This window comes from Sus scrofa, chromosome 1 (assembly GCF_000003025.6).
Source record: "Sus scrofa isolate TJ Tabasco breed Duroc chromosome 1, Sscrofa11.1, whole genome shotgun sequence".
NCBI classification, from domain to species: domain Eukaryota; kingdom Metazoa; phylum Chordata; class Mammalia; order Artiodactyla; family Suidae; genus Sus; species Sus scrofa.
In genome coordinates, this window is record NC_010443.5 from 43,514,776 (window position 1) to 43,539,593 (window position 24,818).

At 34.2% G+C, this 24,818-nt stretch overlaps 1 protein-coding gene across 1 annotated transcript in view; it reads left to right on the forward strand.

Annotated features, from left to right (window-relative positions):
• CEP85L (centrosomal protein 85 like) overlaps positions 1 to 24,818 on the forward strand; it is a 172,206-nt gene that overhangs the window by 122,146 nt on the left and 25,242 nt on the right. The window contains 5 exon segments of the mRNA XM_003121248.5: positions 11,619 to 11,798; positions 12,493 to 12,645; positions 14,916 to 15,070; positions 19,450 to 19,567; positions 20,090 to 20,140. Coding sequence (XP_003121296.3) covers positions 11,619 to 11,798; positions 12,493 to 12,645; positions 14,916 to 15,070; positions 19,450 to 19,567; positions 20,090 to 20,140 — 657 coding nt within the window.

Genomic DNA, 24,818 nt, shown 5'->3' on the forward strand with positions numbered 1-24,818 from the left:
CAAGACCTGTATAGATGCTGTCTACAAGAGATCCACTCCAGTTCTGGGGAAACATACAAACTGAAAGTGAGAAGATGGAAAAAGGTATTCCATGCAAATGAAAATCAAAAGAAAGCTGGAGTCGCAGTACTCATATCAGACAAAATAGATTTTATAATAAAAATGGTTACAAGTGACAGAGACAGATGCTGCATAATGATCAAGGGATCAGTCCACCATAGCCCTGAGACTAAAATCAGACAAAGATAGCAAAAAAAAAAAAAAAAAAGGAGAAAGAAAGGAAATTATATACCAGTAACACTGGTGAACATAGATGCAAAAATCCTCAACAAAAAACTAGTAATCTGAACCCAGCATTGTATTAAAAGGATCATACACCATGATCAAGTGGGATTTATCCCAGGGATGCAAGGATTTTTCAGTATCCACAAATCTGTGTGATACACCACATTAACAAAGGGAGGAATATAAAGACCATATGATCATCTAATAGATGCAGAAAAAGCTTTTGATAAAATCCAACATCCATTTCTGATAAAAATCCTTCAGAAAGTGAGCATAGAGGGAAACTGACCTCAACATAATAAGGTTCAAATATGACAAACCCACAGTTAACATCATTCTCAAAGGTGAAAAGCTAAAAAATTTTGTGCTAAGATCAGGAACAAGACAGGGCTATCCACTGTCACCCTTTTATTTAACAGTTTTGGAAGTTGTAGCCATAGCAATCAGAGAAAAAGAAATAAAGTGAAGCCAGTGTAAAATAAATAATTAACAAGGGCTTACTGTATAGCACAGGGAAAGCTACTAAATATTCTGTAATAACCTATATGGGAAAAGAATCAGAAAAAGAATATTTATATATATGAATCACTTTACTGTATACCTGAAACTAACACAACATTGTAAGTCAACTATGCTTCATTTGAAAAAAAGTTGAGATACATGCACCCCTGTGTTCATTGCAGCACTGTTCACAATAGCCAAGACATGGAAACGACTTAAATGTCCATCTACAGGTGAATGGATTAAGAAGATGTGGCACATATACACAATGGAATACTTGTCATAAAAAAGAGCAAAATAATGCCATTTGCAGCAACATGGATGGAACTAGAGATTCTCATACTAAGTGAAGTACATCAGAAAGAAAAAGACAAATACCATATGATATCACTTATATGTGGAATATAAAGTATGGCACAGATGAGTCTATCTACAGAACAGAAACAGACTCACAGACATGGAGAGCAGACTTGTGATTGCCAAAGGGGAGGGGGAGAGAGTGGGATGGACTGGGAGTTTGGGGTTAGTAGATGCAAACTATTACACTTAGAATGGATAAGCAGATGAGGTCCTGCACAGAGACTATATCCAATCATTGTGATAGAACATGATAGAATATGAGAAAAAGAATGTATATATACATGTATAACTGGATCACTTTTGCTGTACAGCAGAAATTGACAGAACATTGTAAATCAACTATAATAATTTTTTAAAGTTTTAAAAATTTAAACAAATTGGATAGGTTTTTGAGTGAATTATTCTTTTCCATAAACCCTGTTATTTTTAGTGCTAATTTTCCCAGTGTTTTTCTAGTAATGTGTATAGTTAATTATAGTAAAAGCACTTGTATTAACTTTTTTGTAAAATTAATAAATCTTATAATTCAGCAAAGTTTTAGGTTCACAGCAAAATTGAACAGAAAGTTTAGAGGGTTTCCATACTGTGTCTGCACACACCTACATCCTCGTCCATTGTTGATATCTTATATCACAGGGTATGCTTGTTACATTTGAATCCATATTGACATATCATTATAACCCAAAAGCCATAATTTACATTTGGGTTTGTTCACACTTGATATTTCAAGTTCTATTAGTTTGGACAAATATATAGTGACCATTTTAATATCACACAGAATAATTTAACTTCCTGAAAATCTTCCATGCTCTGCCTATTCATCCCTCTCTCTCCCTTAACCCCTGGTAACAAGTAAGCTTTTTACTGCCTCTAGTTTTATCTTTTCAAAAAAGAATACTACAATTTATTTATCCATTCACCTACTTAAAGAAATTGTAGTTGCTTCCAAATTTTGGCAAGTATGAATAAAGCTGCTAATAATACACATGTGCAGGTTTTGTGTAGGCATAAGTTTTCCTTTCCATAAGGTAAATACCAAAGAACACTATTACGGATCATGTGGTAAGAGTATGTTAAGTTTATAAGTAACTGCCAAACTGTGTTCCAAAGTGGCTATACCGTTTTGCATCCCCACTAGCAATGGATGAAATTTCCCCATTGTTCCATATCCTCACCAGCATTTGATATTGTCTTTTTTTTGGATTTTGGCCATCCTAACAGGTGGATGGTGTTACTCGTTTTTGTTTTAATTTGCAGTTCCCTGAAGACATACAATGTTGAACACCTTTTCATATGCTTATATGCCATCTGTATATTTTCTTTGATGTGTTTGTTCAGATCTTTTGCCCATTTTTAACTGTGGGGTTTATTTTCTAATTATTGAATTTTAAGAATCTTTGTATATTTTGGATACAAGTTTTTTTGGTGTGGTTTTTGTTTGTTTGTTTGTTTTGTTTTGTTTTGTCTTTTTGCCTTTTCTTGAGCCACTCCCATGGCATATGGAGGTTCCCAGACTAGGGTTCTAATCAGAGTTGAAGCCACCGGCCTATGCCAGAACCATAGCAACATGGGATCCAAGCCATGTTTGCGACCCACACCACAGCTCATGGCAACGCCAGATCCTTAACCCACCAAGCAAGGGCAGGGATCGAACCTGCAACCTCATGGTTCCTAGTCGGATTTGTTAACCACTGCGCCACAACGGGAACTCTGGGATACAAGTTTTTTTTTTTTTTTATCAGATGTGTCTTTTGAATATATTTTCTTCTATGAATTGTCTTTTTGTTCTCTGGATAGTGTCTCTCGTGTAGCAGAAAATGTTAATGAAGTCTAGCTTATCCATTGTTTATTTTATGGAACATGCCTTTTGTAGTGTGTGTAAAAATTATAGCCATTCACAGGGTCATCTGGGTTTTCTCCTGTGTTATAAATTTTTATAGTTTTGCATTTTATGTTTAGGTCTGTGTTCCATTTTAGTTAATTTTCATGAAGGGTGTGAATTATGTCTGGATTTATTGTTTTGCATGTGGATGTCCAATTGTTCCAGCATCCTTTGTTGAAAAGACTGTTTTTGCTCCATTGGACTTCCTTTGCTCCTTTATCGAAAGATTGGTTGACCATATTTGTGTGGATCTACATCTGGGTTGTCCATACTGTTCAGATTGACCAGTTTGTTTATTCTTCCCCCAGTACCACACACTCCTGATTAATGTAGCTTTACTGCTAAATCTTAAAGACAGGCACTGTCAGTCCTCCATCTTGGTTGGTTCTTCAGTATTATGTTGGCCATTCTGGGGCTTTTGTTTTTCCGTATAAACTCTAGAATCGGTTTGTCCATACCCACAAAGTAACTTGCTGGGATTTATATTAAGATTGCATCGAATATAGACCAAGTTGGGAAGAACGTGACATCATGAAAGTATTGCGTCTGTCTGTGAACAAGGAATGTATCTCTTCATTTATTTGATCCTTCTTTGATTGATATATTTGATCAAATTTTTGTAGTAGATCTATCCAGGATCTTTGGCTAGATCTTGTACATATTTTGTTAGACTTATAAATATTTCATTTTATGGGGGTGGGCTAATGTAAATGGCAGTTATATTTTTAATTTCAAATTCCACTTGTTCATTGCTGCCATTTGGAAATATTACCTGACTTTTGTATATTAACCTTGTATCCTGCAGCCTTTCTGTAGTTGCTTATTTCAGAAGTTTTTTTGACGGGTCATTTCTCTTAGATTTTTTGTATAGGTGATCACATCATCTGAAAAAAAAAGTTTTATTTCTTCCCCATCATTGTGGTGAGAGGGACATCCTTGCCTTTTTTCTCATGTTAACAGGAAAGCTTTCAGTTTCTTACTATTAACTGTGCTTCTGCATTTATTGATATGCCATATGATCTTTCCTCTTTAGCCTATTGATGTGATGGAATACATTTATTGATTTTTGAATGTTGAACCAGCCTGTATCTCTGGGATAAATCCCAATCGGTCATGGTGAATAATTCTTTTTATACATTATCAGATTTAGTTTGTTAATACTTTATTGGGAATCTATGTTTATGAGTGATACTGGTCTGAGATTTTTTGCAATGTCTTTGTCTTGTCTTGGCATTAGGGAATTTCTAAGCCTCATGGGATGAGTTTGTAAGTATTCCCTCTGCTTCTGTTTTCTGGAAGAGATTATGAAGATCCGGTACAATTTCTTCCCTAAATGTTTGATAAAATTCACTGGTAAGCCCATCTGAGCCTGGTGCTTTCTCTTTGGAAGGTTGTTAATTATAGATTCAATTTCTTTAGTACATATAGGCTTATTCATTATCTGTTTCTTCTTATGTGAGTTTTGACAGATTGTGTCCTTCCAGAAATTGGTGCATTTCATCTAGAGAATGAAGTTCGTGGGCATCAAGTAGTTAATAATATTCCTTTGTTATATTTTTACTGTTTGTGTGATCTGTAGTGATGTAAATTTGTGTTTTCTCTCTTTTTTCTTAGCTTGCTTTGAAGGTTATCAGTTTTATTGATCTTTTTCATGAACAAACTTTTGGTTTTATTGATTTTTGTCTGTTGATTTCTTGTTTCAATTTCATTGATTTCTGCTGATTTTTTATTAAATACTTTCTTCTACCTGCTTTTGAGTTGAATTTGTTCTTCTTTGGTTTCCTTAGGTGGAAACTTATTGATTTTTAATCTTTCTTCTTTTCTAATATATGAACTGTAATTTACAAATTTCCCTCTGAGTACTGCTTTCACTACATCCCATTGCTTTAATAGGTTGTAGTCTCATTGTCATTTAGTTCAAAATGTTTAAAAAACTGTCTTGAGATTTCTTCTTTGACCAAGTATTATTTAGAAGTGTGTTGTTTAATCTCCATGCACTTTGGTATTTTCTGGCTACCTTTCTAATGAACTATAGTTTAATTCCATTATGAGCTGAGAATATACATTGTATAGTATCTCTTCTCTTAAGTTTAAAGTGTGTTTTATGACCCAGAGTGTGGTCTGTCTGGTAAGTGTTCCCTGTGATCTTGAAAAGAATATGTAATCTGTTGTCATTGGATAAAGTAGTCTATAGATGTCAATTATATTCAGTTGATTGATGGTGCTGAACTTTGTCCTTATTTTCTGCTTGATGAGTTTGTCCATTTCTGATAGAGGGTTGTTATAAAGTCTCCAACTTTATAGTAAATTTATCTATTTCTCCATGCAGTTTGGTCAGTTTTTGCTTCACATATTTTGATGCTCTCTGTTAGGCATGCACACATTAAGAATTGTTATGTTTTCTTGGAGTACTAACTCTTATTGTTATGTCATGCTCCTCTTGATTCCTGAAAATGTTTCTTACACTAAAGTTGAAATTAGTATAGCTACTCCAGTTTTTATTAGTGTTAGCATGATGTCTCTTTTCCATCCTTTTTCTTTTAATCTGGAAATGTTTTTATATTTAAAGTAGATTTCTTACAGTCACATATAGCTATTGTTTCTGTATCCACCTGTGACTGTCTCTTTCAGTTGTTGTATTTAGACCATTCACATTTAATGTGATTATTGACATAGTTGGACTAATATCAACCATGTTAGAAAAGAAAAACAGAAAAAAGCACTGATGATGTTTGTTATTGTTTTGTTGTCCTTGTTCTTTTTGTTCCCATTTTTGTCATCCAGAACTTTTCTCTCATTTGTGATTTTAATTGAGTATTTTATATGATTCCATTTTCTCTTCTTTTTTCTATCATATAGATTAAACTTCCTTTAATATATGCTTACAACCAATCCAGGTCCACTTGCTTTTATCACTAGCCATCATTTGTTTCAGTTATACATAAGTGCCTGCATTGGCACACTTGTATGAATACGTTATTATTTTGAACAACTGTTAAATCAATGGATCAATTGATTTAACTGTTAGATCCATTTAGAAATGTAAAAGCTTTAATTTTATGTTCACTTATACATTCTCTGATGCTTTTTACTTCCTATATGTAGATCCAAGTTCCTGACCTATATCATTTCTCTTCTCTCTGAAGAACTTCATTAACATTTCTTGCAAGACCTTGAGTCTTTTGGCAGCAGTTTCCCTCAATCTTTGAGAATGTTTTTATTTCTGTTTCACTTTTTGAGAGATAGTTTCAGACTACAGAGATCTAGGTTGATGGGGATTTTCCTCAACACTTGAAATATTTCCCTCCACTCTCTTGTTTGCATGATTTCTGAGAAGTTAGATAAAACTTTTATATTTTCCTGCCCATAGCAAGGTATTTTTTTCCTCTAGTTTCTTTCAAGATTTTTTTAATCTTTGATTTTCAAAAATTTTAAAGTGATATGCCTAAGTTTAGTTTTGGGCATTTATTTTGCTTGGTGTTCTCTGAGATTCCTGGATCTGGGGTGTGGTGTCTGAAAATTTGGGGAAATCTCAACCATATTGTTTTAAATATTACTGTTTTCTTTTCCTCATGGTATTCCATAACATGTATGCTACGGCCTTTTGTAGTTATCTCACAGCTCTTGGATATTCTCTTCTATTTTTTTCCGTTTTCTTTTTTCTCTTTACTCTTCAGTTCTTGGAAGTTTCTGTTATGATATCCTCAAGCTCAGAGATTGTTTCCTGAGCCATGTCCAGTCTATGGATAAAACCACATCTTCATTTCTGTTACATTGTTTTTGATCTCTAATTTTTTTTTTTTTTTTTTTTTGCCTTTTGAGGGCTGAACCCATGGCATATGGAGGTTCCCAGGCTAGGGGTCAAATTAGAGCTGTAGCCACCAAGCTATGCCACAGGGACTGCAATGCGATATCTGATCCACGTCTGTGAACTACACCACAGATCATGGCAATGCCAGATCCTTAACCCACTGAGTGAGGCCAGGGATCAAACCTGCATCTTCATGGATACTAGTCGGGCTCGTTAACCACTGAACCATGACAGGAACTCCTCTAGAATTTCTTTAATATTCTTTTTTAGAATTTCCGTCTGTGTTATTATATTCATCTGTTCTTGCATGTTGTCTACTTTAGCAGCAAAGCCCTTAGCATATTAATCATAGTTTTAAAAAATTTCTTACCTGATAATTCCAACATCTGTGACATATTATCTGATTCTGGTTTTGATGTTTGTTCAGTCTTTACAGATATACTGGTAAGAGGAAATGTAGTACATAGGCCCTTAGGAATGTAATGAATGACAAGGTCTTCGATTGGGGGCGTGCATTCTGTAGTCCTTTGAATAGCCTTAGTCTTTTCATGAGCCTGTACTCTTGGACTGAACTTCACCAGTGCTTCTCAGTATTTTTCTTTCTCATCTTTAGATAGGATGGGAGGCTAGAGGTAGCTGAGTTGGATATTTACCCTGTCCCCATGTGGAAGGCTAGAGGGAGCTGGTTTGAAGTGTTTTCCCTCTAGATATGTTAGTTCCCTTTTAGGTAGGCTAGTCTCTGGTAAAATAGTTTCTCCCAAAGGCAGGCCTTGGTAAGAAGAACAAAGTACTCTTGTAGCACTCTCCCATCCTTTTTTTTCTCTTTCCTTTTTTCTTTCCCCTTTAATTTAGAGTCTACACACTAGGTTAAATGCTAGGGGATATCGAAATTTACAAAACAAAGTTCACAGTCTTCTTAAATCATGTTGTTCTTAAACTATCACTGGATTTTCATTTCCTTTGAATTAAGGTTGAACTCTGAACCTTATGATTCTAAAGTATGGTCTCATCTCACTTAGATGTTTTAATTTTCCCTTATATTCCCCTATCTTGTAATCTGTACTTTAAACAAACCATGGGTATTCTCTGCCTTTATTCCATCTTTTGCCTTCTTAAGTATATTCTCTCTGGAATATTTTCTTCCTTTCTCCATTCCTGCCAGAATCCTCCTTATTTTCAAAGTCTATCCCAAAAGCCATCTCCCTAGTAAAGCCTTTCCCCTCATTCTCTCAGTTCCCTCTTCATTTATCTTCCCACCATCTAACACTTTGTACTGCCCTACTGTACTGTACTGTGTGGTGTGTGTGTGTGTGTGTATAATTATCTAAGGGTTTCTCTTATGTCTCTGATTAGAATTTGAGTTTCCAAATTTTATTTTTTATCTTTTTTTTTTTTTTTTCTGCTTTTTAGGGCCGCACCCTCAGCACATAGAGGTTCCCAAGCTCGGAGTCCAGTTAGCTATTGCTGCTGGCCTACACTATAGCCACAGCAACATCAGATCCAAGCTGCATCTATGACCTTCACCACAGTTCACAGCAACACCAGATCCTTAACCCACTGAGCAAGGCCAGGGATCAAACCCACAATCTCATGGTACTAGTCAGATTTGTTTCTGCTGCACTACAGTGGGAACTCTAGAATTTGAGTTTCTAAAAGGCAGCACCTGAATCTTTCATCTTTGAAATACCCTGTTCCTTAAAAATGCTATTTGTATAATTAAAGTGTTTTATTTACTTGCAGTTTTATTGAGATATAATGACATACAGAACTATCTAAGTTTAAGGTGTACAGCATAATGACTTGACCTACATACCTCATAAAATGATTGTACCAGTAAGTTTAGTGAACATCCATAATCTCATATAGATATAAAATAAAAGAATTAAAATATACTTTTCCCTTGCATGAGGACTCCTAGAATTTACTGTTTTAATAATTTTCATATGTAACATACAGAGGTGTTAATTATATTTAACGTGTCATATGTTACATTCCTACTACTTACTTATAACAGGAAGTTTGTATCTTTTGACCATCTTTATCCAGTTTCCCCGCCCCCATCCCCTGCCTTTGTTAATCTTAAATCTGATCTCTTTTTCTGTGAGTGAGTGAGTTTGTTTGTTTTTGAAATATAATTGACCCACAAAGACTGTGTTATTAGTTCCTGGTATAATACAACATAGTGATTTGCTATTTCTATGCATTGCAAAATGACCATCACCATGCAAAAATATTACATTATTATTGATTGTATTTCTGTGACTCATTTAGTTTGTAAATGGAAGTTTATAGCTCTTAATATCCCTCACCTACTTGTTTTCTGTATCTCTGACTCTTTCAGTTTTGTCATGTTTGTTCCCTTGTTTTTATATTTTGCATATAAGTGAAATCACATAGTATTTGTCTTTGTGTCTGACTTTATTTCACATAAATACCCTTTAGGTCCATCCATATTGTCACACATGGCAAGATTTCGTTCTTTTTTATAGCTGAGTAATATTCTGTTGTGCGTGTATGTATCTGTATACAACTTCTTTTTACAATCATCTATTAATGGGCACTTAGGTTGCTTTCATGTCTTGGCTGTTACAAAAACTGCTGCAGTGAACATATGGCTGTGTGTGTGTGTATCTTTTCAAATTATTATTTGTTTTCTTCTGATAAAAACCCAGGAGTAGAATTACTGGATCATATGGTAGTTCTGATTCTAATTTTTTGAGAAACTGTCCTACTGTTTTCCACAGTGGCTGCACCCATTCACATTCCACCAACAGTACATGAGGGTTCCATTTTTCCGTATCCTGGCCAGTACTTGTTATTTGTTGTCTTTTTGAAGATAACCATCTTATAGATGCTAGGTAGTATCTCACTGTGATTTGCATTTCTTCTGTGATTAGTGATGTCAGACATCTTTTTATATGCCTCTTGTCCATCTGTATATTCTCTTTAGAAAAATGTCTATTCATATTCTCTCTCCATTTTTTTTGTTTGTTTCTTGTTTTTTTTCATGTTGAGTTGTATATTTTGTATACTTTATTTTGTAGATTAACCCCTATCAGATGTATCATTTGCCTTTATATCGTTATCATCTTCCATTCAGGCAGCCTTTTTGTTTTGTTGATAACTTCCTTTGCTGTGTAAAAGCTTTTAGTTTGATTTAATCTTATTTGTTTATTTTTGCTTTTGTTGCCCTTACCTTAGGAGACATAATCCAAAAAAATATTGCTCAGACCTGTGTCAAAGAGGGTACTGCCTATGTTTTCTTATAGAAGTTTTATGGTCTGAGGTTTTACGTTTAAATCTTTAATCCATTCTGAGTTTATTTTTGTATATGGTGTAAGAAAGTTTCCAGGCTGACTCTTTTGCATATAGACGTCTATTTTCCCAACACTTTATTGAAGAAACTATTTTTTCCTATTATATATTGTCTCCTTTTTTGCAGAGTAATTGACCATCTAAGTATGAGTTCTTTGGGGGCACTCTTTTCTGTTCCATTGACTTATATGTCTGTTTTTGTGGTAGCATCACACTGTTTATATAATTTTTCAATTGTGTCTCTACCTTTTGAAAAAGTATAGGTTTTTCAAGACCTAGTTCAGGTTCACTTTTATTAAAGCCCTTCTGTAGCTATTACACATACAGATATCTTAGCACTTAGACAGTTTTGTTATCTTTCTTGTGTGACACTTTGTTAAACCAGTGGGACTTTCTTTTACTAACTGTTGAATTCCCAGTACACAGTGCTTAGTATATGTGCTTAGTAATTGGAAAAATAATCTGTTGCTTTACTTTCACATTGAATTGGTTGGTATCTCTTATAGAACTTATCAAATTCTAATTTGTTTGAGGAAATGTTTATATTTCCTGCCCTCTCCTTCCAGGTTGTAATGCTGCAGGGGGAAGGAGACAGGGAAGATCCTATCTGGCTTTCCTTCAAAGCCTTGCACATGAAAAGAATAATACATTTATTCTTTAAGCAGCTTTTTTTTTTTTTTTTTTTGTCTTTTGTCTTTTTGGGGCCACACCCTCAGCATATGGAGGTTCCCAGGCTAGGGGTCTAATCGGAGCTGTAGCTGCCAACCTACGCCAGAGCCACAGCAATGCAGGATCCAAGCCACATCTGCGACCTACACAGATCACAGCATGCTGGATCCTCAACCCACTGAGCAAGGCCAGGGATCAAACCCACAACCTCATGGTTCCTAGTCGGATTTGTTTCCACTGCACCATGATGGGAACTCCCTAAGCAGCTATTTTTGAGCACTTATTTTGTCCCAGTCCCCATTCTCAAACATAAGAATATAAGAACAACTAAGAAGGAAAAAAATTCCTGATTTCATGGGCCCTACTTTATATTTAGGGGAAACATTCTATTAAAACTTACTGAATTTAATATTAGCTAAAAATGATCACCTGTGAGGAAATAGTTTTTAAATTTTTATTTATTTCCTTAGAACTTTCAGTTCTATATAGTGTACTTTTTACAGTCTAATTATACTTTTTAATCAAATAATTACTGCCTTTTATTAAGCTTCTATTATGTGCTAGGAACTTTGCATTGCTTGGCAATGCTAAGTAATTTGATTTAATCATGTCATATAACTAGGAAGCAGGAGAGCAGGGATTTACTTATGCCAAGGCCTATCTGTCACCAAAGGCTGTGTGTGCTCTTTGTTTACTTCATTTCCAGTTTCTTTCCATGCTTTCAGTTTCTTTCCATGTTTTCAGTTTCCTTCCATGTTTTAAAGTCTAATCTATGTATTTTTTCTTTTCAAATAGCCACAATATGAGAACACTTCACTCCAGACTCCATTTTCAGATCAGTCAGCATCTCATTCCCAGCAAGAAGAACTTGAGCAAAAGCTTGCATCTACTGAAAAAGAGGTTTTACAGCTCAATCAGTTTCTCAAACAAAGAATAAGCCAGTTCAGTGACGAGAAGAAGAAACTGGAGGAAAAGGTAGGTATTTTTAATAAAGTTGAATTAGGTCTGTGGCATTCCTTCAGCACATAATAATATGCCGTCTACTCTATGCTAGGCATTATACCAGGTTATATTTATTTATTTTTCTTTTTTTTTTTTTTGCCACTCATGCAGCATGTGGAAATTCCCAGGGCGGGGATTGAACCCATGCCAGAGCAGCAACCCAAACTGCTGCAGTGGCAGTACTGGATCCTTAACCCACTGCACCACAAGAGAACTCCCCAAGTTGCATGTATATTGAAGTGTTTAGGTTTATAGTAACTTTTGGGAAACCCTGTGCTAACTATAAAAATCCAGGCTTTTTGTTTGTTTGAGAGATAAAAATACCACTGTTACATTATGTCTTTCTCAGTAAGAGTAAAGCTTTTCTTAAGTTAGTTGCCTACACTGAGATGAGACACCAATAACTATTCTCCTCGGATCTGGCATTGCTGTGTCTCTGGTGTAGGCTGGTGGCTCCAGCTCCATATGCCATGGGTGTGGCCTTAAAAGGACAAAAGACCAAAAAAAAAAAAAATTGTGAAATAAGATAAATTGTACTTGAGTTGGTTGTGATCTTAACTATTTCTGATTCTGTTGGTGAATTCATCTATACCTAAGATTAGGATGTTGGTTTTGATATTAATTTTTTGACACAAAAGCACCAATGATTCGTAATATTTTTCTTTAGCTTAAGACCAGAGACAGATATATAAGTAGCCTGAAAAAGAAATGTCAGAAGGAATCTGAACAAAATAAAGAAAAACAGAGAAGAATTGAGACCTTGGAAAAGTATCTGGCTGATCTTCCAACTCTTGATGATGTTCAGAGTCAGAGTCTACAGGTAACATGAAATAAAATGTTCATCTTTAAATAATAGGAAAACGTAGTATTTTTAAAGTTGACTCTTTTTAGACATTTCATTTTTATAATTTTTCATTCATTTATAAATTTTTATAATTAAAATTTTAGTTATGTATTTGGCTAATTATAAGTTAAATCTATGTGCTTAATAGCTATTTTTAGGATTAACTTTAATTGGAAACTTTGTTCATCCACAGTTAATCCAAAGAAAGATCAAAAGATGATCCAAAGAAAGATCATCCATGAATAAATCTTTCTTGTTCCTAATTAATATGCTGTACCCTTCCTAATGAACCTGTGTATTAACTATCTCTCATACTGTTCTGTAACACCACACGCCCATACACAAACATGCAGGCATTGGAGTTCCTGGGATACTGACTTTTTCCAGTATTCTCTGGGATCCACCAAGGCTTTTTTGTTTTGTTTTGTTTTGTTTTGTTTGGGGCTGCATCTGTGGCATATGGAAGTTCCCAGGCTAGGGGTCAAATCGGAGCTGCAGCTGCTGGCCTTTGCCACAGCCTCAACATGGGCTGTGTCTATGACCTACACCACAGTTCATAGCAGCAGCAGATCCTTCACCCACTGAGCAAGGCCAGGGATCAAACCTGCATCCTCATGGATACTAGTTAGTTTCGCTACTGCTGAGCCACAATGAGAACTCCCACCAAGACATATTTAATAAGACCTTTTTTGACTATCTTTCCAGATATTTATTTTGTTTTCCTCATTCTTAATATTTCCATAAATTCTTTCTTATACTTTGTGACTTCTGTTCACTCCTCTGACCTCTCTCTGCGACCATTTTCTTCTCTTAACAGTACATCATTCAGTCTTTCTACCAACTCCTGTGAGGCCTATCCTCTTGAAACCTTATTTGTAAATCCGTTAAACCTACTCTTGAGTCTTTAAAGTCTTTGTAATTATGGGATTTTCCATTTCATCACTATTGACACTTCAGGGCAGATAATTTTTTTGTTATGAGATTCTACGCTATATAGTAAAGGATACTTGAACTTAACAGCATTTTAGCCTCTGCCTACTAGATGCCAATAGCACTGCTCCTTCCCTTCCTGCCTAAAACCAAAACGTTTACAGATATTCCCAGATGTTTTCTGGGGTGAGTAAGGGGTGCTCACTCCCAGGTGAGAATCATTGAACTAATCCACAAAGTATCATTATTCAGTGGACCCTAGGCCTGAACACATTCTCTGTTTATTTTAATTTACAAAGAATTAAAGGAGACCCCACAGGAGTTTGTATGAGCAGGAACAGAAAGGATTTTAAAACATATGTTCATACCACGTTATACACATTAGGATGGCTAATATCTAAAAAACAGAAAATAGCAAGCATTGATAATGGTGTGGAGAAATTAGAATCCCTGTGCACTGTTGGCGGGAATGTAAAATGGTGTAGCCAGTGCTAAAAACCATATGACAGTTTCTCAAAAAAATTAAAAATAGAATTACCGTATGCTCCAACAGTTCCACTTCTGGGAGTATACTCAAAATAAGTGAAAGCAAGGTCTCAAACAGGTGTCTGTACACAGTGCATGTCCATAACAGAATAATGTACAATAGCCAAAAGGTGAAGGCAGCCCAAGGGTCTGTCAGTGCAGGAATGGATGAACAAACTTCAGCCTTAAAGAGGAAGCACATTCTGACACATGCTACAACATGGATGAACATTGTGCTAAGTGAAATAAGCCTATCACAAAGATAGATTAAAGGAAAATAAAGAAAAATAGGTATGAGGTACCTAAAGGAGTCAAATCATAGAGACAGAAGGTCAAAGGGTAATTGCCAGGGATTGAGGGGAGAGGTAGATGAGTTGTCAATGGGTAGAGAGTTTGTTTTGCAAAATGAAACAAGTTCTGGTCACTAGTTGTACAACACTGTGAATGTACTTAACTCTACTGAGCTGTACACTGAAAAATGGTTAGGATGGTAAATTTTATTTAGGTATATTTCACCACTCTTAAAAATAAAAATTTAAAAATACACCCAAATTGAGGTTATTCATTTTCTCTGTCTTCTGGAAGTTTCTATCCCTTTTCTCCTCTTCTCCATAATCCCATTCATCCAGCTCCCTTTACAAAGGAGATAAAGTGTTAAATATTTTACATGAAATGAAGATAGTATGATTATAACCATAAGTCTATTAATTCTTGGGAACTCAGTAACAATTTCTGGTAGAAACACATTTAATATTCCTTGTATTATGAACTTTTGAAAAATTTCTCCTTAGCTGCAGTTTCTAGAAGAAAAAAATAAGAGTTTGCAAGAGACTTTGATAGAGACGGAAAAAGAACTTGAAGACTTCAAAAAACGGTGTCAAGAAAAAGAGGCACAGCTACTATGCCAGAAAAAGAAGGAAAAGGAGTTGGTTACTACAGTTCAGAGGTAAGAAGACCTTCAGTAATTCTTTTTATGTTACTTTTAAATTATTCTTTGTTTTTTCATAAAGTGTTTCACTTAAAATACATTAATTTATAATTACACATTAATTTATAATTTTATTATTGTTATATTACTCTATTATTTTTCTTACCTTAAAGATACACTTTCAAGAAACAGGTTATCTCAGTTGTGATTTAATAGTTTGATGCAACTTACTTTCTTGGTTTTAGATGAGAATAGTTTTAAAAAAAAAAGCCACTTGAAAACTGGAAATATTAACACAAACCCTTTATCTAATTGCTTTGTCAAAGAATAAGTAATTCTAAGTAACAAAAGGGAGACAACCAGACTGCCCTCTGTCAGAGTGAACTAAGTGGCTCCCATTTCACCTTACTGCGGAGTAACAGATATGGCCACTTGCCATGTTTACTCACATTCTTGCCTCATGGGACTCTTCTCTTTTAATTAAATATAGTTAGAATTGCACTGAGTATTATTTGTTAGTGTATGTTGCTAATGTTTTTAAGCGGGAGAAATTAATATTGGATTCCTGAAAGACCTAGAAAACTGTTCCACATATGCATCTACAGGTACTCTGTTTCATAAAACCTCAATAGATTATCAACCATAAAGAGATAAAACTATCCTAAAGAATAAAACAAAACAACAAAAAAACTGACTTTAAGAAATATGCATTCTTTATTTTTTTATCATCTATATATAACTCAGTGTAATTCACTTTAAAAATCAAATTCCATCTGATAATTTCATGTTAATATTGCTTTACTACCATTTTCAAAGTCTTAAATGTGCCTGGTCTCCTTTTTTCCCTCAGATTTCAGTGCAGAAAACCTTAGATTTTTGGGACAATTCCATCTTCTAATCTCAGCTCCAAAAAAATTCATACCTTTGACTCTACCTTTACTTTTCTCCTATTTTCTGCTTTCTTGATCTTTAATTTCTTTTTATTACTCCACATCTTATATCCTCTTCTCTATTTTCAAAACAGCTTCCTGGCCTCCATTAATTCAAACATATATCTCTTTCTTTCATCTTATGACAGAATGGGAAGAGGTAATGCATTTGTTCTGTTTTATAGGGCATTATGATCATAAACTCAAGCCGTATTGTTTTGTGAATAGAACTAGGAACACCTGAAAATAATTTGTATATTTGTTTTGTTCCATTGTGTGCTTTTCATATTTAATATGATTTTATATCATCTCTTTCACTAAGATTTTCTCTTTTATTAGGCTTTTGGAGAACATTGAGCCTCGTATTCTTGATTTGGAAAGATGTAGCGTAGTACATTTCAGAATCCATTTTCCGTAACTTTATCTTGATATTCTCTGAGGTGATATCATCCCAGGAAATTTCTCTTGATATCTAATAGATGTCAAGGATTGAAGAAGTTCTAAAATTCTTCAGTGCTTATGTGGCTATGGTATCACTTGACTTGGGGGGTCGGAGTGTTATTTCAGTTTCCTCATCTATATGATGTAATATTCCTTAAACTCCAGAAGGACTTCAGATATATTATATGACTATAAATTTTATCATTACATTTATCTTTTTAATTTAATATTCCTAAGTTTTCTGCTCTGTGAATACTTAAGAACTTTTGGGATTTAAAAGTCATATAAGAAATACTTTAATATTAGAAATGAAAATCTAAGTAAAATATGTGGATCGGATTCTGGTAATGCAATAGTTGGTACCTTTGCTATTCAAGAGATTTATTACTTTTCTAAGTGAACATACTTCATAACATAAAATGAGAATGTATACATGAAAGAGACTTATTTGATATTTTATTTGATATTTTCCCATGACAGTACATTTTTCCCTCCATATAGCTGACATTTTTTTAATATGAAAGACCTTAATAGTTTTAATGTAATTTATTTTTCTTGGAATATTATACATAGAAGTAGTAGTACCTTTACACTGAATTGGGACAAAAACTTATTCTGAGATAGAAACAACATATTTTTCACTTTTAGGATGAAAAAGCAAATTCTTTTATGACAAGTAATAATATGTTACAAAGCACTGCAGTACATTCATAATATATAAAAACTTCTCTGGTGCCATTATTTATGAACACATCTGAAGCCCTTATTGTACTATTTAGAACTATTCATTTTTGTCCAAAATCTAGATATAGCATTTCTTTTTCTGTGGGGGCAGGGGGGCGGCGGAGAGAGAAAGCATAATAGCCATAATACTTGAAAGAAGAAAAATAAAAATATCTAAATCCACATTATAAGAAGTTTATTTCTTTTAGTACTCTACAACTCTTGAGTATGATTATAGGCTAAAGGAGAACTATTCTTAGGTTTCTAACTGTTATGTTTTGGTTTGGGGTCATTATTGTTAATGGTATAGTTTCTTTTAACCCAAACAATACTTTTTCCTTTCTCAAGCTAACACCTACCTCCCCTATATTTTATTCTTTTTTTTAATATATTGATTTTTTTATAGCTGGTTTGCAGTGTTTTGTCAATTTTCTACTGTACAGCATGGTGACCCAGTTACACATACATGTATACATTCTTTTTTCTCACAGTATCATGCTCCTTCACAAGTGGCTAGATATAGTTCCCAGTGCTACACAGCAGTATCTCATTGCTAATCCATTCCAAAGACAATAGTCTGCATCTTTTAACCCCAAGTTCCCAATCCATGCCACTCCCTCCCCCTTCCTCTTGGCAACCACAAGTCTGTTCTCCAAATCCATGGTTTTCTTTTCTGTGGAAAGGTTCATTTGTGCCATATATTAGATTCCAGGTATAAGTGATAGCATATGGTATTTGTCTTTCTCTTTCTGACTTACTTCCCTCAGTATGAAAGTCTCTAGTTCCATCCATGTTGCTGCAAATGGCATTATTGTGTTCTTTTTTATGGCCAAGTAGTATTCCATTGTGTATATATACCACATCTTCCTGATCCAGTCATCTGTCGATGAACATTTAGGTTGTTTCCATGTCTTGGCTATTGTGAATAGAGCTGCAGTGAACAGGCGGGTGCATATGTCTTTTTCAAGGCAAGTTTTGTCTGGATATGTGCCCAAGAGTGAGATTGCTAGGTCATGTGGTAGTTCTATGTATAGTTTTCCAAGGTACCTCCAAACTGCTTTCCATAGTGGTTATACTAGCTTATATTCCCACCAACAGTGCAGAAGGGTTCCCTTTTCTTCATACCCCCTCCAGCATTTGTTATTTTTGGATTTATTAGTGATGGCCGTTCTGACTGGTGTGAGGTGGTACCTCATGGTACTTTTGATTTGCATTTCTCTAATAATCAGTGATGTTGAGAATTTTTTCATGTGCTTGTTGGCCATCTATATATCTTTTTTGGAGAAATGTCTATTCAGGTCTTTTGCCCATTTTTTAATTGGTTTGTTGGCTTTTTTGCTGTTGAGTTGTGTAAGTTGTTTATATATTTTAGAGATTAAGCCCTTGTCAGTTGCATCGTTTGAAACTATTTTCTCCCATTTTGTAAATTGTCTTTTTGTTTTCTTTTTGGTTTCCTTTGCTGTGCAAAAGCTTGTCAGTTTGATGAGGTCCCATTGGTTTATTTTTGCTTTTATTTCTGTTGCTTTGGGAGACTGACCTGAGAAAACATTTGTAAGGTTGATGTCAGAGAATGTTTTGCCTTTGTTCTCTTCTAGGAGTTTAATGGTGCCTTGTCTTATATTTAAGTCTTTCAGCCATTTTGAGTTTATTTTGGTGCATGGTGTGAGTGTGTGTTCTAGTTTCTGATTTGCATGCAGCTGTCCAGGTTTCCCCTATATTTTATTCTTAATGTACCAGAAGGGCTTCCTGTTGTTTCCTATTCTAAAATGCAGCTTTGTGCCAAGCATAGCATGAGAAACTATTAGGTCAAGAAATTAATATGTTGTTGCCTTTATTAATGAAGGAGAAATGTGATTATTCTGATTTAGGCAACAACTATTCTTACAAACAAACTTTTGCCCAGAACGAAGGGCAAAAGACATGCATCCATATTGTTAGGCTCCCTACACAATCATCTTAATCAAGGAACTCTGTTTTGTGGGGAGAGGGAAAGAACAAGGCTTAGATTTCACAGCTCAGATTAGGGTCATAACGAACTTCGCTGGGGCTTAAATTGTCACATACTGAGCAACTCTTGACTCTGGTCTCATGCTGCTATTTCTGAAAAGAAGACCAAACGTCTATTACATTTCTTACTTGTTTGAAATATAGGGACTCAAACTTATTCATCTATTGTCTCTAGATCCTGATTATTGCTTGCTTTAAAAATATTATAGATCTTAAGAAGGGAGTTAAGTTCAAGTTATCTCCCAAAATCAGCACTTAGAGCTTATTTTCTTCATATCATTATATCTTTCAAAACAGTTTACAGCAAAAAGTGGAAAGATGCCTTGAAGATGGAATTCGCCTCCCTATGTTAGATGCAAAACAGCTTCAGAATGAAAATGATAACCTAAGAGAACAAAATGAGAATGCTAATAAGGTTAGTACCTATCTTTGATAATGACTGATAGTGAAATCTATACTGTATGGATACATGCGTAGATATATAATGTATATTGCTTTATTTGATTTATATTTTTTGCTAATATTTGTTAGCTTATGGAATTTTTAGTTTGTTTTTATTTGGAAAGAAAACAGCAATTTAAGTAACTGTAAATAATTTAAATAAAAGCCAAACTAAAGAAATTATATATTACTTCTTGGTAAAAAGAAAAGATATCTTTTTCCTTCCTTAATTAAACATTTCGCACTTATTTTAATAAACTGTGTAAAGTTGTATCAAGAACTAGAGGAAGACATTTGCAGTTTTACAGATGTGTAGTCCAAATCATATGGTTAATTGCTATGAATGCTTTTGTAAAAAAAAAAAAAATTCACACCTTGATTTTTAAAAAATAAATTTATAATTTCCTGTTCCTTTGTTTTCTTGAAATTTGATACTTCTGGAAAAGCAATGGAAAAAAGTAGTTTGATTCAAAGCGATATATTTCCTATGTTCTAGATAATAGACAGCCAACAAGATGAGATTGACAGAATGATATTAGAAATTCAGGTAAGGAATGTCCTGTGCTTATAGCCATATGCTGGGATTTACTTTTAGTGATTACATGTCTAAAAATATTAAGATATATATGTTTTCATATGGAAAGATTAATAGCACTTGAGGTGACATTGCAAACTCTTTAATGTTAACCTTTTAGTTTCTTAGAACAAAAATGATATTTGGTAAATCGGTTCTTCAAAAAACTGTGAAAATTATTTTCTATATCTTACTCTCTCCTTTTTAATTGGGTTTAAATTAAGTCTGTACTACTGAGAATACATTTGGTTAAGGTTATCAGTAGGTCTACTAATTAAAGACAATGGACTAACTGATTTTAGTAGTCCATTGTGACTGGGCAAGAGCCCATTCCCTCCAAATAATTCTATGTATTATTTTTCTGTACTATCACAATATCACACTTTGTTTACATATTTATGTCCTTACCTCCTACTTAGTTTCTTATGAGTGGAGACCATGGTAGGTCATCTGCATATCTAGAGTATCTGACCCATAATACAAATCAACATTTGTAGATTTTAAAATGGATTTTCATTCTTTAATTGATTTGCCAGATATTTACTGAGCACCTGCATATATGTCAGGCACTATTCCTGGCAATGGAGATTCATCAGTGAACAACGCAAGTTTCTGGCCGTTCTAGTGGAATGAGATGGAGAAAATGGAAATACAATGTAGAGTACAGTTATTGCTATTATTTTTTTTTAAAGGATGATAGAGGGCAGTGACAGATAGTGCTGCATTAGATACAGCGGTGTACTATTTGAACACAGATCTGAATGAAGGTAACTAGAGGAAGAACATTCTAGGTAAAGAGAGTAGCCACTGCCCTGAATGTTCCTGGTGCACCCCAAGACTATCAAGAAGGCAGCTAGTCTGGTAAAAGTGACTGTGAGGTACAGTGAGAGAGAGGTAATCAGTGCTAGAAAGTAGCCTGGGGCCAGATCACATTGGGATTGATATGTCTGTGTATTTTATTCTAAAATATGATATAAAACTACTAGACAAATTTTGCTGAAAAAGCTTTTATTTTTATGCCTCCTAATTTGAATATTACTTCTCAGAAATGGAAGTGAAGTAAGTCAGACAATGAAATACAAACATCATATGATATCACTTATATGTGGAATATTAAAAAAAAGGATACAAATGAACTCACTTGCGGAACAGAAACAGACTCACAGACTTTGAAAATAAACTTACGGTTACCAAAGGGGACAGGTGGGGGAATGGGAGGGATGGACTGGGGGTTTGGGATTGGCATATTCACACTGTGGTATATGGAATGACTGGCCAATGGGAACCTGCTGTATAGCACAGAGAACTCTACCCGATATTATATGATAATCTACATGGGAAAAGGATCTGAAAAAGAATGATTATGTGTACATGTGTAACTGGATCACTTTGTAGTACAGAAGAAGTTATCACAACATCATAAATCAACTGTACTTCAGTACAACTTTAAGACATTTCAAAAAAAAGAAAAACTTAAGTGGTTCGAGTGTCAGAATTTATGGAGAATCTGCTTTGTCACTTGGCCATATTAAGTGATCTATCGATTTAATCAAACATTAGTCCAGTTCAGCAAGTATGTGGCCTTGTTGGATTGAGGTTCTCCTCTTTAGTTTATGTTCCTACAGTCCTAACTTAAGTTGTTCTACAAACCATTCTAATTACAATATAGTCGGTTCCCTCAGCCATTACTATTTGACTTCCTATCACAGACCAGTGAAAGGAATTTCTATCTCATTTGGTAAATCTAATAAAATTTATCTCAGTCCAAATCAAGGGCAGTCAGCTTTGTCATTTAGCATTGAAATTTTGGTGGATATGTAGGATTTATTTGTTTTTATTTATTTATTTATAGGACTTATTGCATACTCTGTCACATTGTAGTTGGCTGGGATATATTTGTATTAATTGAAATGTGAATTTTTCCCCATTTGTGGAAGCATCGTAATGCAATTTACTCTTGCATATTAACCAAGTCTTTAGTCACATTTGGATATGACTATATAAAAATGAATATGTAGAATATAAGATTATGTCATTACATTCTTTGATATTAAAATGCTTGAGTTAACATTCTTTATTTCTTCAAACTCATTGGAGAATGGAAGACAAATTAATAAGATGCATATATTTGCAAATATTTGGGCCCAGACAGTGTACTCAGTAATTCTATTGTCTTATCTTTTGAAGCAGTGTCTCTCTTGTGTTTTACTTTTTGGTCTTAGCTGTTTTGACCATCTGGGTCTCTCGATCTAGGGTATAATTTGCTCACAGAGACAGACAGCAAATGTTGATAACTGGCCAACTAAGCTTTACATATTTATCAAGGTATTATTTGAATAGGAAATTACAGATGGAGACAAATATGCCTCAGATAATGAGAAAATGTTTTTGCTTAACATTGCTTGTTTAAACTTGTTATTTTTGGTCCCTCACAGTTGTAAAAAGCTAGTTTTTTGTTTCATTTGTTATTTGGTGGTTTGTGATACATATAAAAAGTGTGTGCTCTGTAAAAACCTGAAAATTTCAGAATATTGTCTGTTCTGAAAGAAATGAATACTAATTTTTACCTAGCATTGGAAACCACAGACTCCTTAAGAGGATACTTGTGTTGAAAAAGTATTCTTTTTGTTTTATACTATAGGTATTGGGCATATCATCAAGTTGATACACATAGTAGAGAACTTCTGTCAATTATTCATTAAAGCCCCCAACTTCTCCTTTTCCTTACCTTATTCTTATGTACATTCTTATGTACATTCCAATATGCTGTAGGTCTGGAGGTTTTTTTTTTTTTCCATTTTTTAAAGTTTTATTGAAGTATAGTTGATTTACAATGTTGTGATAATTTCTGCTGTACAACCAAGTAATTCAGTTATACGTGTACACACATCCATTCTTTTTCAGATTCTTATCCCATATAGACCATCACAGACTATTGAGTAGAGTTCCCTGTACTATACAGCAGGTCCCCATTGGCCAGTCATTCCATGTACCAGTGTGCAGATGCCAATCCCAAACCCCCAGTCCATCCCTCCTTCTACCACCTATCCCCTTTGGTAACCCTGGGTTTGTTTTCAAAGTCTGTGTAGCTCTGTTTTTAATTCCTTCAAGTGTCTTTACATAGCCAAAATAACACAAAATAGTTTACAACTAAGAATAGCAGAGAGCTTCCCAACCATTTTAAACATGAATTATGCATTTTAGCTATTAGTATAGTATTAAATTTATTATAAATTGTCACTTCCATTGTAATTTGCATGTTTGTTACTCCATAGTGCCAGGAAGTTGTTCCATTTTCAGTGTTTAGTAAACAAAGCCAACTTAGTGTTATTAGAATTTCATGTTTCACTGCTTCTTTCTGTCCACGCAAACTGATGAGAGGACCAAACTTGTTAAAAGTTTGTTTGGCTGATTTAGAATGCTGTATTGCCTTGGGTACAAGCAGGTTATTCGTATAGTTTAAATTTTATGACAGAGAAAAATAAAATCCCTTGCCATGTTCATTTTATGTCAAATTTATAGGAGATAAAGATAAGGCATTGTTAAGTGAAAACAATTTAAAATACAACCTTAGTTTACCACCTTGCACCGGAAGCAAAATAAACACTACCTGGTTTAGGTCAGTGGCAAGTTATGTTGATTTTCAACTTTTGAAGTTTGGCGGGGGGGGGGGAATCAATCTCGTACTAGTTATATTGTATTTGTTGTTGAATAGAGAATAAGTTGTACTTCATGTAGAAGTATTGCCGATTTTGAAGTTGAATTTAGTGGTATTAAAACACAGATTTATCTATTATTTTGTTCAGTCATCAGGATGGTATTGTTAACTGGAATGAATACCTTGATTACTCTCTTTGAGCCCTTAGAAATATTAGAAATTCTTTATATCCATGAAACCAGTGTAGCTAAACTGGCTTCTCCTCTTAAACTGGTGAGTTTTTTTTTTTTTTTTCCTTCATAAGTTCTTTCACAATTTTATTAAGACTAAAATTCTATGTGATTTTAAGCCCACACATTTATTCTCTCTTTTTAAAATAAATTTTATTAGAGTATAGTTGACTTAAAAAGTTGTGTTTCACACATACAGCAAAGTAAATCACTTATACATATACATATATCCATTTCTTTTCAGATTCCTTTCCCATATAGGTTATTACATTACAGATTTTTTTGGTCAGTTTACAATATAAAAAGACATTTAAAAATGGAATGTTACCCATCATTTCCATAAACATGGCTGCATTTTTACTGGGCATTATCTTCCATCCTGTTTATTTCTCAAAAGTACATTTCACCGGTGTAAATTTGTTTCCAATGAACTGTTAACATTGTATGTTATTGTAACCTTTGGGGAGGGAAAATCAAAGTGAAGTTTATATTTACTTGTTTTCTCTAACATTAAAGTTTCCTCTTTGAAAGAATTTATGCATTTAAATGGCCTTTCTAAATTGACAGCTGTCAATGAATGATCATAATATGACAAAAATAAGAATGGTGGTCTTTAAGACTATTCACTTTTAATGGCATGTTTGGGACCACCAATCTCAAAACTGTGATAGTCTGTCCTATTTATAATGCTTCAAAAGAAGATGTTTCCATAGTCTCAGCAGATTTTATTCCAATTTTTAACAAATCTCTTATTAAAACCTTA